At 40.8% G+C, this 15,520-nt stretch overlaps 1 protein-coding gene across 1 annotated transcript in view; it reads right to left on the bottom strand.

Annotated features, from left to right (window-relative positions):
- Positions 1 to 11,326, bottom strand: part of epb41a (erythrocyte membrane protein band 4.1a) — a gene marked incomplete at its 3' end in the record, with an annotated part of 54,819 nt that extends 43,493 nt beyond the window's left edge. The window contains exons 1-10 of the mRNA XM_079176646.1: positions 11,009 to 11,326; positions 9,644 to 9,922; positions 7,325 to 7,429; positions 7,117 to 7,159; positions 6,940 to 7,015; positions 6,230 to 6,448; positions 5,595 to 5,682; positions 2,653 to 2,805; positions 2,406 to 2,503; positions 2,094 to 2,269 (exon numbers count right to left, since the gene is read on the bottom strand). Of these exons, the coding sequence (XP_079032772.1) occupies positions 2,094 to 2,269; positions 2,406 to 2,503; positions 2,653 to 2,805; positions 5,595 to 5,682; positions 6,230 to 6,448; positions 6,940 to 7,015; positions 7,117 to 7,159; positions 7,325 to 7,429; positions 9,644 to 9,922; positions 11,009 to 11,323 (1,552 nt within the window). The 5' untranslated portion in view covers positions 11,324 to 11,326. The remainder of the gene's footprint in view (positions 1 to 2,093; positions 2,270 to 2,405; positions 2,504 to 2,652; positions 2,806 to 5,594; positions 5,683 to 6,229; positions 6,449 to 6,939; positions 7,016 to 7,116; positions 7,160 to 7,324; positions 7,430 to 9,643; positions 9,923 to 11,008) is intronic.
- Positions 11,327 to 15,520: the final 4,194 nt, after the last annotated feature.

Raw genomic sequence — 15,520 nt, 5'->3', positions numbered from 1 at the left:
AACAAAGTGTTGACTGTCTATTTTATTAAAACAACACGATGCATTCATTTCTCTCCCACTGTTTGCTTGGCTGTAAAGATATGCGTGACAGAGCTGGAGTATAAGGCTGCATAGAGCCAGAATAGACGTTGTTTATAAGTCTGTCTGTTTCAACAGACCACATAGGCTGGGTATGTTTGAAACGAACTGATTAGTACAAAGTCTCATTTCACCAAAGCAGAACTGTTTCTATCTGAGGATAAACTTGCACACTTCCACACAGATCTCTGTCAAAGACATTGTGGTGTTACACAAATGACGATAGCAGTGTAAAGAATGAAAAAAGAGCTAGAGAGAGAAGTTCAAATCCTGCCTACTTTCTAACCTCTGCACACCTGGCAATGCTAATATATGCAAATTACATTTTCAATTAGTCTCTCCTGGAAAGCATTCATGGTGTTGAACTCAGTTGTCAACATAAAGGGACCAATCATTGCATGAAGTAAGTATGAATATCAGATTGTTGGTTTCAAAAAGTTACAGACACATCTCCTCCAACATTGGAAAGATATGGAAGGAGGGGGTTTCTAAAGATGTTTGGCCACCTGACACACAGTTGAAATAAAGCACATTGGCAGCTTTAGGATGCAACCCCCACATTGTGATGTCAGGCAATTGTGGGGGGGGGGGGGTTGAGGCTTGGTTTTGAAACATACTGAGGCTGTAAAACACACATAGTGTACACTCACACAAGGGAAGATTATTTATCACTTTATGACAAGTTAGAGTGATTTCAGTGAAAATAGAAAGACTTATGCTATCCTGTTTCATTGATCTCTCAAGACAAAACCGTGCTGTCAATCTGTTAACTAAATATATAAGTGTTATTTACTTCTTCCATGAAGACTTACTTTTTTTTAAGCATCATTCAAGACTCATATTGTGTATATATCAGACTGAGCTGTAGTAAAGCTGATGGGCAGCAGTGCTTTATACCTGCACACAGCGACTAGCATGAGCCAAACAGCAACGTATAATAATAGGTGGCACCAGATGTGAGCCCATTAGTGTAAATCTGCTTGAGTGCATGAATGTGTTCATTAACTCTGAAGGCATTTACAAGATTAAATTCAACTGATTATAAAATATCTTATCTACACCACCAGTAGTTCTTGATGGATGGCTGGTTAGAGCAGTGTCAGTGACGGAGCTGAAGGGATGGCAGTCTGACACTTTGGTTGGATTGCAATGAAGTCCTGTGCAGATATTCATTCATACTCATGTTGGCCAAAGGATGAATCCTAATAACTTTGGTGATCCCCTGACCTTTCAACTAGCACCACCAGAAGGTCAATGTTCACTGTTATCACAGGTATTTCCACACTCTGGGATCAATGATTAGCAGCAACATTCATTTTGATGCAATGGTATTTTTAGTACTATATATTAATCTTGTTTTTCACTTTCATTGAGTATTTTTTAACCAACTTCAGTTCTGATCATAAATACCAAATTCACATTCAAAATGTTAACCCTTTAAATGACACTTTTTGATATGATGCTGTTTTTAAATTTCAAAAAACTATTTTGAATTATTTTGTTTATCATAATGTACACACGCACACACACACACACACACACTTTCCGACATTCAGATATCAACACACAAACGCTCTAGTTGTATACATTTGCTAAATTGGGCTGCAGTGCTCCATAATACAGCAGCGATGTCCCGCTTGGAAAATAGGAAAATAGGAAAATGGCCTCATCATAGCATCAGAAAATGACTCAATGTGATACAAAACAGTAAAAACTACAACTTTGAAGCCAGGGCTCTAGAATGAAGGTCTGATATCATGGAATGATTTTATGCTGTCATGGCTCATGGTTTTCTCTTCAAAAACACGTGAATCAGAGCAAACGAAAAAAAAGCCATGACAGCCACTTGCTCTGGGCTAATATGCTCATGCAATCACACTTTCATGAAGGCAAACAAGTAAAGCCCTACAAAGATGCACACACCACACACACGTAAGTTCCATAGCCTATACTGTAACTGTAACTCATTTACAGAAATGTTCTGAACCTAGGAGGTATATTCTATTATATTCTACCTCCATCCAGGCTGCGAGAGTTCCTCTTGCTGGAGGAGCGCTGGAACAGAGGAGCTGGTCTGTCGATCAGAGAGCTTGCCTGTCTGGTCTGAGCCTGAGTCCGACCGCTGTAGCGAAACTTAGAGCCCAACGCCAGGAACTTCCTGGGAGTGGTGGCCATCTCAGTGGAAGTCAGCCTGCAGACAAAGATCACTGATACTGGTCTTCGGATCGAACTCTGGGTCAGGCAGCGAACAAGCATATTTAGCAAAATGTCCACACTTAAACGCTGCACAGGCATAACAAAGTGACTTCAAGAATACCATACCCTACCTGAAGAAGGTGTGATGTTCTACACACACTTTCCACAGCTTCTTGGCCGCCTTGTAATTGGGTAGTTTGAAGCCAATTGCACTCTCATAATGTTCCACCTGTTGAAACAAGCAAAACAAACCTGCTCAAAAGATGACTGGTGAAATGAGCTTCATGGTGTCATGGTTAAGGTGAGTTCAGTGATAAATAAATAATGAACAGATTTTACAGCTGGATGGATATTTGTGTATATGAAAACAGCCTGTACCTCTGACGGTCTTATTTTGATGAAGAAGCTGCTGCGTTTGTAGGAGACCTTGAGGACTTTGGGCCAGGGGAAACGGTTGATCCTCAGTTTATCTTTGTAAACCATCAGACCACTGGAGCAAACCCCCAGCATGATGTCAACACCATCCAGATCCTAACAGAGACACCCAGGGAGACAGAAGGATTCCCATTAACCAGACACTTCAGAAAGCCAAGACCTTCTGAGGGAGCCTGGAATGAACAACAAACATAAAGTAACATCTTGAGTTTCTTAAGGTGTGTTCCACCACAAGGCTTCTTCAGCCTCAGTCTGTTGGAGAGATAACCACCATTCCTCCTAATGATGATTTGATCGTGATGGTGCAGAGTGCTGTGTAAAGGGCGACGTACGTCATTGCAGGTTGACGTCAGTTTTATCACATCTCCTCACTGGATCAGCACATACTGGCTCCTCTCTTTCTGTCTATATGATGATTTAGCGTGTGCTATCGGCTTCAATTAACATGCGTCAAATCATGAGTTACCTTGCAACATGGGAGGTTCACACCTAAATTGTTTGGTTTGACTCCTTCAGCCAGGTCCATGAAGACTGGTGCAGTGCCTTTGTGGTGTAAACGCAAAGTACACCAACCACTTCATTTTGTGATAGTAAAGGTGATTTTAAGTTCACACCTGTCTTGTTTTTAGAGACCCTGCGGTGGGTTGGCCCGTTTGATTCTGTTCATTTTGGCTGTCCATCAAACTCTGGTATGGAATTGGACTGAGACCACCTAAAAAGGTGAGTCTGGTGTGGTCCAGGTCCAGTCTGCACTAATAATTCTCATAATTAGGGATTTTTTCGTGAGCTCGTAGATAATTAAACACATCAGTTAAAGTGCAGCATGACCTGTCCATGTAGTGCTGATGATGCTGGATGATGTCACCAAAACTTTCCAATGAATGAGTAACCAATCAGTCCATATGACACCATGCTTATTTCTGGGTTTGTTTGTGAAATGAACCGCACCAGAACTAAAAGGCAACAAGGGCTCATCTTCTTTCTTGGTTCTTGGTCTGTTTTTATGCAGATCATAACATTATTTGGAGCTCATCAAATAGTTCATAAATAGTTCAGTATCCAGCCCCTTCATTTAAATTCATCAGATACAGATTTCTTATCTTCAGGCATTCTCACTTCCAGGTGTCTGCCTTAACAGCCAACAAAAAGTGATTACAGATCTGAAAAGAATCATTGAGTTGGTGCTATTTACAACTTAAGTTTAGTTTTGACACTTGCAAATGTTATAAGTGGATTTGATAAGGCTCTAAGAAGAATTTCTGTAAGCTGATTCAATACAGGATTTAGGTTCTAAATCTATAATCATGTTATTGCTTTTCCAATTAATTGTAAACACTCATAGTCTGGCTTTGCAACAGGTCCCACCCTGAGGAATGATGTCATTTTTACACACATTTTACGTGTGAACTGTTTATTCTAAGACTCCCTCAAAGTGCTTCTAATAGTGGTGATCAGTATACACCATGTGTTTGAAATGTTTACTACTGTATAGTATGTACTACTACAAACGATAATCCATGTAAGGAGGAAAGTTTTAATCTTCCGCAGTTGTTTCATGATGCAGCTTCCTTGTACTGCTCACCATCATCCACAGAGGGGCAGTATATTCCATAGCTCCATAGCTGGTTAAAACCCTGTTCTGACATAAACAGATTGACCTGATTTCAGCTGTGAAGCCGCACAAGTCACATGTCTCCTTGCATTTCAGGCCAAGCATGCATGCTTCTCTGATGCATGACATTACAATACTAACTGACAAAGCAGCTTTCTTCTTTTTACATCTATGCTGTTTGTTGTCACGGAGAATTGAAAGGCTGATCAAGTGGATTGTGTCTTCTATTTGATCGATGACGGATACTTGGATCTAAAGGATGATCTACTATAGTAAATGGACCCGTACTTGTACAGCGCTTTTCTAGTATTCCAACCACTCAAGGCGCTCAAACACTACATGTTTATTCAGCCATTTACATCCATTGTTTTCCATTCATTCAAGTGTCTTGCCCAAGGACACATCAACATGGACTAGTGGAGCTGGGGATCGAACTGCCGATCCTCTGATGACCCTGCTCTACCACTGAGCCACAGTCGTCCCTTCACCTGACTACTCGCCCCTTACTACTTACTATGCACTTTGTCAAGCATTTAGCAACTAAGAGGGCATAGGTTGGTGGGGACATATAGAAAGTGGAGGGTCAGGAAACATTGATGTCAAACTTTCATTCTGGGAAAGTTTTCTGCATCCATTTATGGTGTAATGTCTATATTTATTTAAAGGCAAATACTAAGCTCAGGCCACGTGACAATTCTAAATATAATATTAGAATGCAGTAAGGCTCTCAGGCATGCTGTATTACTTTCAAATATCTATTCTCCAGATCAACTTCTTTCCTTCTCTTCTTCAGCACACAAGAATGACTCTTCCTTCTTCTTTTGTCTTTTGTTTGGGAAGGAATCTCTTTAAATGTTAATGTGGCATCTATTCACCTCCATGATACATGAATTCATTTGAACTCATGTACTTTTATAGCTCATATCAGCCAGATTATGTTCACATAGTCATGCAATTCCAAGAAAAAGTATACCTGCTCTCTAAAACTGCAACTACCAGAAAACCCTTCTGATCAGACATAAATCTCACTATTGTGCGTCTTATTGTCGACACAATTGTTCACCACCTCTGATAAAGTGCAGGCTGGATCCACTTTATCATCAATATTCATACCAGCAGTCTTTGTTTTGCTAGTGAGCCATAGCTATTCCATAAGAACCTTTCAATTGTAAAAGATATAAGTCAATTCAAATATAAAATCTAATTACACTCAAAATATTGACAGGGACATTACCAATCATATATAAACCTACGGTCTGTATCCTGTGCTCACCTTGGCCTGGTGGAGGTCCACTCCGTACATGGAGAGTTTCTTGGCATTCTCCAGGAACATCAGGTCTGCCTGGGCTGGACTCATTGACCTGCCACGACACCACAGCAGGAATCCCACAACATTTCTACTTACTGTTACTGTGCAGAGGCTGTGATATGAATACTGAAAGTGGTTCATCATTTACATTTAAGGTATCAGGATGGAAGATTTCATTAAATCACTCAAAGAAGTGCTTTTTTGGAAGAGCAGGGAAAGTGTATCTTCCCTTCATCTTCCCTTGTAATAGAGTTCAAGTGTAGTTCATACATAATACATTATTGGAGTTGGTTCTGTTGAGTGGAGTACTCAAAAGTTAAAGTGAAGTGTATTTACTCAAGCGGTATAATTTAGTACATATTTTTCATTATCACTTAGTAATTTCATTCATACGACTTTAAATACTTTAGAGGCAGGTGCACCATCATCATCAGTACTTTAATTCTAGATACTTAAGTACATTTTGCAGACAATAGTTATGTACTTTTACTTATGTATCATTTTGAATACAGAGTTTGACTTGTACCATAATTGTTTTACAAATCCACTTAATTGGTGGATTGGGTGAAGAATATGGAAGACCGAGGCAGAGTTCTGACCTGTATGTGCGGTGCAGCTCCATCATTTTGTCTTCCAGCTCCTTGGTCTGACCTTGGGCCATTTTCATATCCTTAGTGTATTCGTTGCCGTGAACCTCAGGGTCGTACTCACCCAGCTCCGACTGCAGGGCGTAGGAGCCCAGCAGGGACAGGGTGACAAAGGAGCAGGGAAGGCGGCCCAGCAGGATGTCCTTCCGCAGCTGGAGACACAGGTAATACCTGCAATGCACAAACATGGATAATATGGACTCTGTATGGAACTATAGATTCATAATATTGTAATACAACATGTTTGATTCAAAAGGCTTCATTGTGATCTTGTATTCAATCAGCTTGGAGGAACATGTCCAAGGACATGAATTGTGTTTCAGCTCATGCCCAGCAAGCTAGAGCCACTGTTGCTGACTTCCAGAGTTTTAACACCAACATGGGAACTTTTTCATTTTAAACAAGGGTCAAATTTTGACAAAAAATGTAATTTAATGTAACTTTTGGCATTTACTGTCTTGGTTAGTTAGTTATATGATCGGACCCCTGCATCATTATCCTTAAAAATCACAGAAATCTCTGAATATGCCACGCAATGTTATCATAGCCTATCCTCATCCTCTCATCTGGAGAAATGAATCCTGGCCACATTAGGCATTTGATACAATAAACTGATGTTTGCAGGTAGTAATTGACAAAAACCACAGGGACCCATGTAGTACCTTGTTATGTCTTCAGACAGTTGGGCTGGGTCTGGTGGATAGAATTTCACATTAAAGGTGAAATTATAGTTGGTACCTTGAGAAAGAAAAGGAGAGTGTGATGAAAGAACTGTAAACATGGATTAGAAGCATGTAAATGACAACAGATGATGCATTTGTGGGTAAAGTTCCGCTCACCTTGTACCTGCCTGCGGATCTCCTTGGTTAGGTCCATCCAAGTCTGGTCAGAAAAATGAAGAATGTAGCATGATATCATCAAACACTGCTCCGATTATTCTATTCAACGCTGAGGGCCACAGGTTACTCTAACCACTAATGACATTTACATATAAAGAGCTGCCCTCTTCTGATTGGGATTGTTGGAATACTACCCAATGATGCTCACCTTCATGGTGGCCATCTCAAAGACGACCAGGCCATAGTAGTCTTTCTCCAGCAGGTTGAGGTGGTCACAGACCTTCATGAAGAGCTCCTGACCTTTTGCGTGTTTCTGACACACACACATGCATTCAGAGAACAAGACTGAATAATTACAACTTGACATTACATAAAGGACAATGTATTCAGTAATGTGCTGAACATGACTGAGCAGATGGTGAAAACAGCACAGAGGCTCAGGGGAGCGGTCGCTGTCCTACTGGACTGTTTGACAGCTGTCAGGCAGCTGAGGAGAGAGTCCTAAACCCTGAGATATACTGGAATCACAAGGAGTCTTTCTTTCCAACTAAACTTTAAACCATCTTTGACTGCTGGTTTTATGACAATGGAGGTATTCTGTTGAAGATCCATCAAGGCTTGTTGTTTGAGCTCTAATAGTTCACAATTCTCCTGTTTAAGTTTCAAATTTCAAGTGGTTGTCCATTTGGAATCAGACAAAAAGTTCCAGATCTGCAGGAAATAATTCCTAAGAAGATTGTGGACGAAAGGGGGAGGTTTATCAGGTTTATCAGATTATCAGAAAAAACATTGCAGAGCATTAGGTGTCAGTGATACCAGACAGAGAAGGAAAGCTGTGCTGTCAGTGATTGTATGCGATTCTTAACAGAGGTAGCTGTAGGAATGAAGGAGAAACTCCTCATCATTAATTGGTGTTGCAGATGGGGGTGTTGAGATGGGGATATGGTGGAAAGTGTCAGGATGATTGCAGGATGGTTTTTAGGTTGTGATCAAGAATGGAGGTGTTCCATTAAGGCAATGTTTCCAAAATAAAAGATAATGAGGAAACGTTGGAATTGGGTGCATTTGTGTTACCTTTGTGTGTCTTTGTCCAGTGGAGGAGAAAAGCTGAGTATTCTACTGATATGGGTCTAGAGGGACCTGGGGATAATGGTTGGATGGAGATGATTGTCACAGTATTTGTGAAGATATGGTTGTGTGTTACCCCTTTCTTTCTTCAACCAGAAGCTGAAGTGATCCATGAATGGTTAGTGTAGGGACCAGTTGAGGTCTCCCATGTCCAATTTCTTAGGTTCATCAACCACCCATTAAATGATTTCATCCTGTATATGAAACCTTCTCCTAGTCCATTTGATCGTGTTTTGGGTTTGGACAGTGATCTGATTTAGTGAGAACCTGAAGGATGACTTGTAGCCATTTAGAGGCATTACCACTCGAAAAGAGAGTCATGTTGATTTGGTGCTGCAGGACAAATAGTTCCAGAGAGACATTTTGTCACCTCTGAAAATAGACAGGTGCTGATTGGTTGGTCGGAGAACATTGGAAATGCCACAAATGGGGGTGAGCGTGAAGTTAGTTAAAGAGAGTCTGAGTTAGACACTGGGTGTTTTCCAGTTCCTTTTGGGTTGCCATCTATCAGAACCTGGGTAAGGAAGTGCTATTAGCTGCCGCAAGGTAAGGCATGGGTGTATATAGTCTTGGTGAGTTTAAAGAACAATTTAATCCAGCTGTCCAGTGGATGTGAAAACTGCTACTTTGAAGGTTGTGACTTTCATAAAAAAAATCTTCAAGTCTCTGGTTAGCAGTTTATATGCAATATTTGTGTATAACAGGGCCGCACTTAGCGATTTCTTTCATTATTGATTAATGTGCTGATTATTTTCTTGACGTGACAAGAAAATGAGAAAGTTCTCACATTTCAGAAGCTGGAATCAGGAAATTTCTGGCATTTTTGCACAAAATATTACTCCAGAAATGGATTCGTTTATTAGTCAGTTGACAAAATGTTACTCAATTTAGCATTATTAGGAATTGCTAAATCCTTTTAAGTGATTATCAAAAAACAAAGGGGAAAGATTTTTGGGTTCTAGCTTACCCAGTGTGAGGAGTTATAATTGTTCTATGTTGAATATTATTAACTCTTTTTTAACTGTTGATAGGACAAAATACGCAACTCAAAGACAAACCCTTGGGCTCTGGGAATTGCAATGCAATTGTTATTTCTTCTTATTCTCTGACAGACACATATACATATATGTACATACAAAAGATAACCAATAATACAATTAATCATATGCAGCAGCCCAAATAAAACTGAACCATACATGAAAATGAACCTGGTGTAACACTGGATGCTACAACCTGTATATGACCATATTTATGACATGTTAATACTATGAAATTGATTTGCTCTGATACCTTCAACGAAAACCTGTGGCTACATAAATTAAAATGAAATCATTTAACCATTTGAAATTGTACTTGTGTGCATAATGTATGAAAAAATAAAGATAGAAAAAGCTCTTACATCCAGCTCACACTCATAGAGAGTGTCATCCAGCAGGGTGACTCTGATCTGCATGGTCTTGGGTCGGTGTGGAGCTCTGGGAGCTTTGGACTCCTCCTCTGTCATCTTCTCCTCCTCCTCTCTCTGACTGCCTCCTTCAGGGCCAGACTCCTTCTCCTCCTCCTTCTCCTTGTCCTTATCCTCCTTCTCCAGGGCAGCCTCCTCTATTTTCTCCTTGTTGTTGTCTTTGTCCTTTCCACCCTCCTCCTCCTCAGCTTCTTTGTTCTCTACCTGGACAGCCTGACAAGACACTTTATTTCAAAGCAGTCTACACACTCTTAAAAATGTGTGTTCCTGTGAAAGATTTAGTCTTGACATCTGCAGTTTTACCACTAAACACATCAATCTGTTGTCACTTTTTATGTTTTTGTCTTTGTATGAAGGGAATATTTACTCTTTACTTATTTATATTATATTATTAATGCTCTGATGAGGCAATTGTATGTTCATGCAAAACCCAATAAACAACACATCTATCTGTTTATAATCAAGTTGAACTGCCATACATGTGTGCCTGAATTGTAATCTTAGCAATGACTGATATGTCATGTTTGGCGTTCCTGTAACACTTGTTAACGTCAGGATGATTTCTTTGTCCACCATTGAGCACCTCTGAGGACGGCCGCTCCACTATGTCTCACAGCAGTAGAAACAAAGCTGAAGATCGAGGCTGAAACACCTCCTGTGTAGATCAACACTTGAGCTTAACGGTCTTTTCGAGCTTCAAGTCTGCTCTCCTCTGTAATCACTGTAAGTCCAGTGATTGTGTGTTGGGCTCTCTGAATGCATCCAGTGTGTCACTGACTGAAGGACTGAAGCTGCTGCTAACATGCTGTTTTTACTACGCAGCCTGTGTAGCCACTCTGCTGCAGTGATTAGTCAAGCTCCGGAAAGGTTTTCAGATCACATGAATCTATTCAAACGGTTGTATTTTATACAACAAACTTTTAGGATGTTCTGAACAATAATCTCTCACTATATTTTGAATCTATCATTCTTGCCAACTGTATTGATGAATAGTATAGCAAAACACTTTACATACACTGTAACAGCAAATACAAATGAAACGCGTCCCAACCTAAACGTCCTGTCATTCAATGCTTGTTCTCTAATAAAGTCAAATAATGACTTGAAGTGAAAATGTATCAGTGAGAAGAGAGGAGGGGGGCGAGCCTCGTCAGTGATGCAGCCTGAGAGAGAACAGAAACTGTCTCTCTCTCTCAGGTCTGATGAAAGCATCAGTAAGCAATGTCTAATGAATGATAAGAAGTCATTCATCTAACAGAAAGATGTGTGAAGAGAGCTTCAGATGTACTGTAGACTGACCTGAGCCTCAGCACTGCTCACCGAGTGCTGGTCCTGGGCCACTTCTCCCTCGGTCCTCAGTTCAGGTTCTGGGTCAGCGATGGGGGCTTTAGCTTCTTCTTCTTCTTCCTTGCCGTCCTTCTCTCCCGCCTCACTCTCACACTGCGAGCGCCTCTTCAGGAAGGAGGAGAAGAGGCGGGAGAGGCCTCGGCCGGCAGAGTTGCGGTTGCGAGGACGGAGCTGCTCCTTCTCCGGTGAGGGCGGTCTGGCTTCCTGGCCCGCTTCCTCCTGCTGCCTCGGCTTCTTCTGGTGACTCTCCGCCTCGTCTGTTGTCATGGTAACAGCTGTGGCGATAGAGGACAAAATTAATTAAAAAAACAAAACAACAGAAACAGCCCTGTGTACAAGCTAATCCAGATCAGACAAACCAAGAACATGTTCATACCAGGTGGAAATAGAGACTTTTACTGACATTATTATTATTATCATTTTTATGGTAAAGGTTAAATGGACTGTTCTAGTAAAGAGCTTTTCTAGTCTTCTGTCCACTCAAAGCGCTTTAACACTACATGTCATCATGTAGTGTGTGTGTGTGTGTGTGATGGAAGGATCACACCTGTGTGGCGCGGTCCAAATACTGGACCATGATCAGCTTTTAAACCATTTGTGATGTCACAAAGTCCTGCTCGTACACACACATAATAAACTGAGGTAAGCACAGACAAACTTTCGCCCTCCAGCACATCAACAGCCTTCTGGTGTCGAACTGCACGGTGTGAAAAAAACACAGTTTTGAGTGGTTCTTTGGTATCAAGCAGGCCAGTCAGTAACCCCAGGGACTGCTGGGATTCTCACCATCTGATAAAACACGCTTTTCCGCTTGTCATGACCCATCATCCCCTCATAGCAGCAACAGGACTTGGCTTGTGTTTAATGTGACCTCATGAGAGCCGTCTGCTCACATTTATATAAAGTCTGCACACACCCACATCATGACAGTGAAGGTGGACAGCTGCAAAAGCTCAACTCAGCAGACAGAAATATGGGAGAAAAGAGAGGTGGTCACAGGAAACTGTTATCCATATTGGCAGTAATATTAAGTCCAGGTTGTGATAACGACAATAGGTTTTTGGGTCTCTTGTTAATGTGAAAGCTGCTGGACAGTGGTGGGAAGTCAAATACTACTTCATTTGAAAATGTTTAGTTTCTGCTGTTTCATATTTCTACTTTAGTTTATTTCAGAGAGTAATATTTAACTTTTTTTCATGGGCGCAACCCACATACTGAGCTCTGCTGCTGATCCCACAAATGCATGTTCCTTACAAATGTGGCCCCGTTTAAAAGGGAACTAAACAGACTTTACAACGGTATAAGATTCATTGTCAAGAAGCATTGTTAGAAATAATCTACCAAACACAAATGTCCTTACTTTTTGTGCTATGTTTATGTTGCAGTGAGTAACAATATCTGGCACTTTTACTCAACGACCCTCTGAGCACATCACTGTCAGTGAGGAGGAGGTGAGAGTCAGGAGGTGTGACGAGACCCTGCCTTCAGGCCAGGACAGACACTGTTAGCTCACTAGAGACCAGAGGCATCCCAGTGGGACTCCCTTCTGTAGTTAAACTGTCAGAACACATAACCAGAGTCTCCAAGTCACAATTACGGAAGTACTTACTAACCCTACATACAGGCTACTGCAATAGAAGAGAGGAGAAGCTAAGCCAGGCTAAGATAAACCTTTATAACCTTCCCCAGCAGGGTATTTTGGTTGTCACAGAAGCACAAGGATAGCAATACAGATAGAGTTAAATAATAAGAGGTATATAAAACTAAAATAAGAATAAAATGTAAAAAATGGACGTGTGGCCATTCATAACAGCTATGAACATGTTTGCCTTTAGATGTGGTTGAACCATACGTTGTATTACGGCAAGGTGGTATGGCCTACATTTATATCACGGTATAACTTTGAAGCACAATCGGTAAAGCGGTATATTCAGAAGCATTTATATATATATATATATATATATATATATATATATATATATATATAAATGCTTCTGAAGGGGTAGAGCACGGATATGGAAACTTCATGGCCTCATGTCAACCATCTCAAAGTCAATGTAACCATCAAATATTAAACATTTTTGTCTTTCTACTTTGTTATTGTCTTCTATCATGGTTATTTAAAGAAAGCACGCAGTTCAAATGAATAGGAAATACATTATTGTATTTCTATTTAAACATATGCTCTGATGAAAAAATATTGGCAATCGTAGTTTTATCTGTGTATTATAAGCTGCTTAGAGCTAGTGTTAAGAAGTTAACATAATTCTATGATTCATAATCATAATACCTTTTGTAATATCTATTTCATATTGCTGTGGAAACATCTCCTTCAAACAACTGGATATATTTATCGCCAGAAACTACATTTCACAAGATTACATATGAACACATCATGATAGCGTTATAATTTACCTTCGCCTAATACTAACTTTTACGACGGCACCCAGGTGTACATGTGACCGGCAAAAGAACATCAGAAATATGAAAGTGATCTGCAGATGCATCTCAAGGCTCTTGCGGTCAGCACGGTAGAGTCAAAATGCATACATTTAATACCATCCACCCCTACGTTATATAACCGAGTGAAGCATAGTGAAACATTAAGGTTTAAATAGGAGTTGAGTTACGTTACAGTTCCTATGGCACCTGATACAACACTTTAAGTTCTGCTGGCAGATTGACGGTGGACAGAAATCACAGCTCGCACCACAAGAAGCTTCAGAAGCTGCTGGCGGGCTGCAGTGCTGAGTGGACGCTGGCACAGCCACACGAGTGCTGACAGGGCAGAGAAAGTGAGAGCGTGGGCTCCACAGCTCCAGGTGTATAACGAAAACTAAACATACAAACAGGAAGTTCACGTTCTCATGGCTGATTGTTTAGTCAGCGCAGGTGTTCCACAGAATCAAGAGTCTGCATCTTTTCTGTCCAGATAAGCAGCACATCAGTGAAATTAGCTGTTTGCTGGAATAAAACCAGGCTTGTTCCACCACGGTAAATGGAATGGATGGTAAGTGGACTTGTTCTTGCATCGATCTTTTTCTAGTAGTTGGACCTACTTTAACACTCCATGTCATCATGTCTTCAATCAGAGGATTGACCCGCCGATCCTCTGATTGAAGGACGACCCGCCATACCACTGAAACACAGTCACAGTGTATCAGTGTATCAGTGTATGTAGCTGTATGCAGAGCAGCAGATAGGAGACTGAAGCTAATTCAAAACAATGAGTGGTGTAGGTTGGTCCTCTAGATCCTCAGTCGCTTGACATTTGTATTATGATTGTAATTAATTCAGTTGTGCAACACAGTAACATTTAGTCTCACATACATACAATAAGTTATGGATTATGACTACGACATCTCTGTGGAGGATGTGATTAACTATTCAGATGAACTGCTTGAAAAATGTATGTAGGCAGGAATCTGTATGAAACAGAACAATTCTAATTGCTAGTTTAAGCCTGTACATTTGTTTGGGCTGATGTTTTGAACATAGTGCATCTCAACTAGAACACACTAAAAATCAAGGATTTAAGAATCATGTATTGTCATTATGCAACACAGGGATCCACAACGACATGTTGCCCATTTTCAGCACAAGAAAAACAAAACAAAAACAGAAGTACATTCCTGTGTAGCATTTTTTTAATTTGCATCATGAGTATTGTAAACAGGAGCAACAAAAACAATTCTCTGGGCAGATAATATGGCCGACATCTGAACATAAAAAATTCGACATCAGGAAAACATTGTTCATCAACTTTGAATATGTTTGCTTGGTGCTCAAACAGATCATCTCAAGGGCCGCTGCACCTTTTCCGATTTTAAGTGTATTCTGTCACATGCCATAAGTGCTCCAGTAATAACCACAAAAAAACATCAAATTAAGACAAAGAATGTAATGAAATTTCCTCAACAGCTAAAGACCACCTGGTCACTCTAATTGTTATTAAGCATGCAAATATGTCCTTCCATACATGTCGTGTTGACTGAGTTTATAATTTACTAAAAGGGATTGGGCCCATAAACTCATGTTTAGAATGTTTACTAAGGTCATAGACTTCTATACAACCAGAGGAGTCGCCCCCTGATGGACATTAGAGAGAATACAGGTATAAGACACTAAGGCACATGTGTCAAACTCAAGGCCCGCGGGCCGAATCCAGCCCGCCACGTCATTTTATGTGGCCCGCGAATCCGCCAGCAAAAAAAAAAAAAAGTTAAAACAAAAGAATTTCAAAATCAGGCTTGATATAACTTACAATTATCCACTGCTCTCTGTAAAGCGCACAGAGGAGGTCCTCCCCGGTCCGTACTTGCACACCTCCACCAGCGGATGTGGTGGAGATGCAACAGTCGCTCTCCTGCAAGCACCGCTCTCCCGCAAGCACCGCTCTCCCGCAAGCCCCCCCCCCCCCCCCACCGACGAAGGTCCGGCAACAGCCGCTCCTCTTGTGACCAG

The sequence above is a fragment of the Pholis gunnellus genome, assembly GCF_910591455.1.
Source record: "Pholis gunnellus genome assembly, chromosome: 16".
NCBI classification, from domain to species: Eukaryota; Metazoa; Chordata; class Actinopteri; order Perciformes; family Pholidae; genus Pholis; species Pholis gunnellus.
This window is presented reverse-complemented; position numbering and strand designations above follow the sequence as displayed.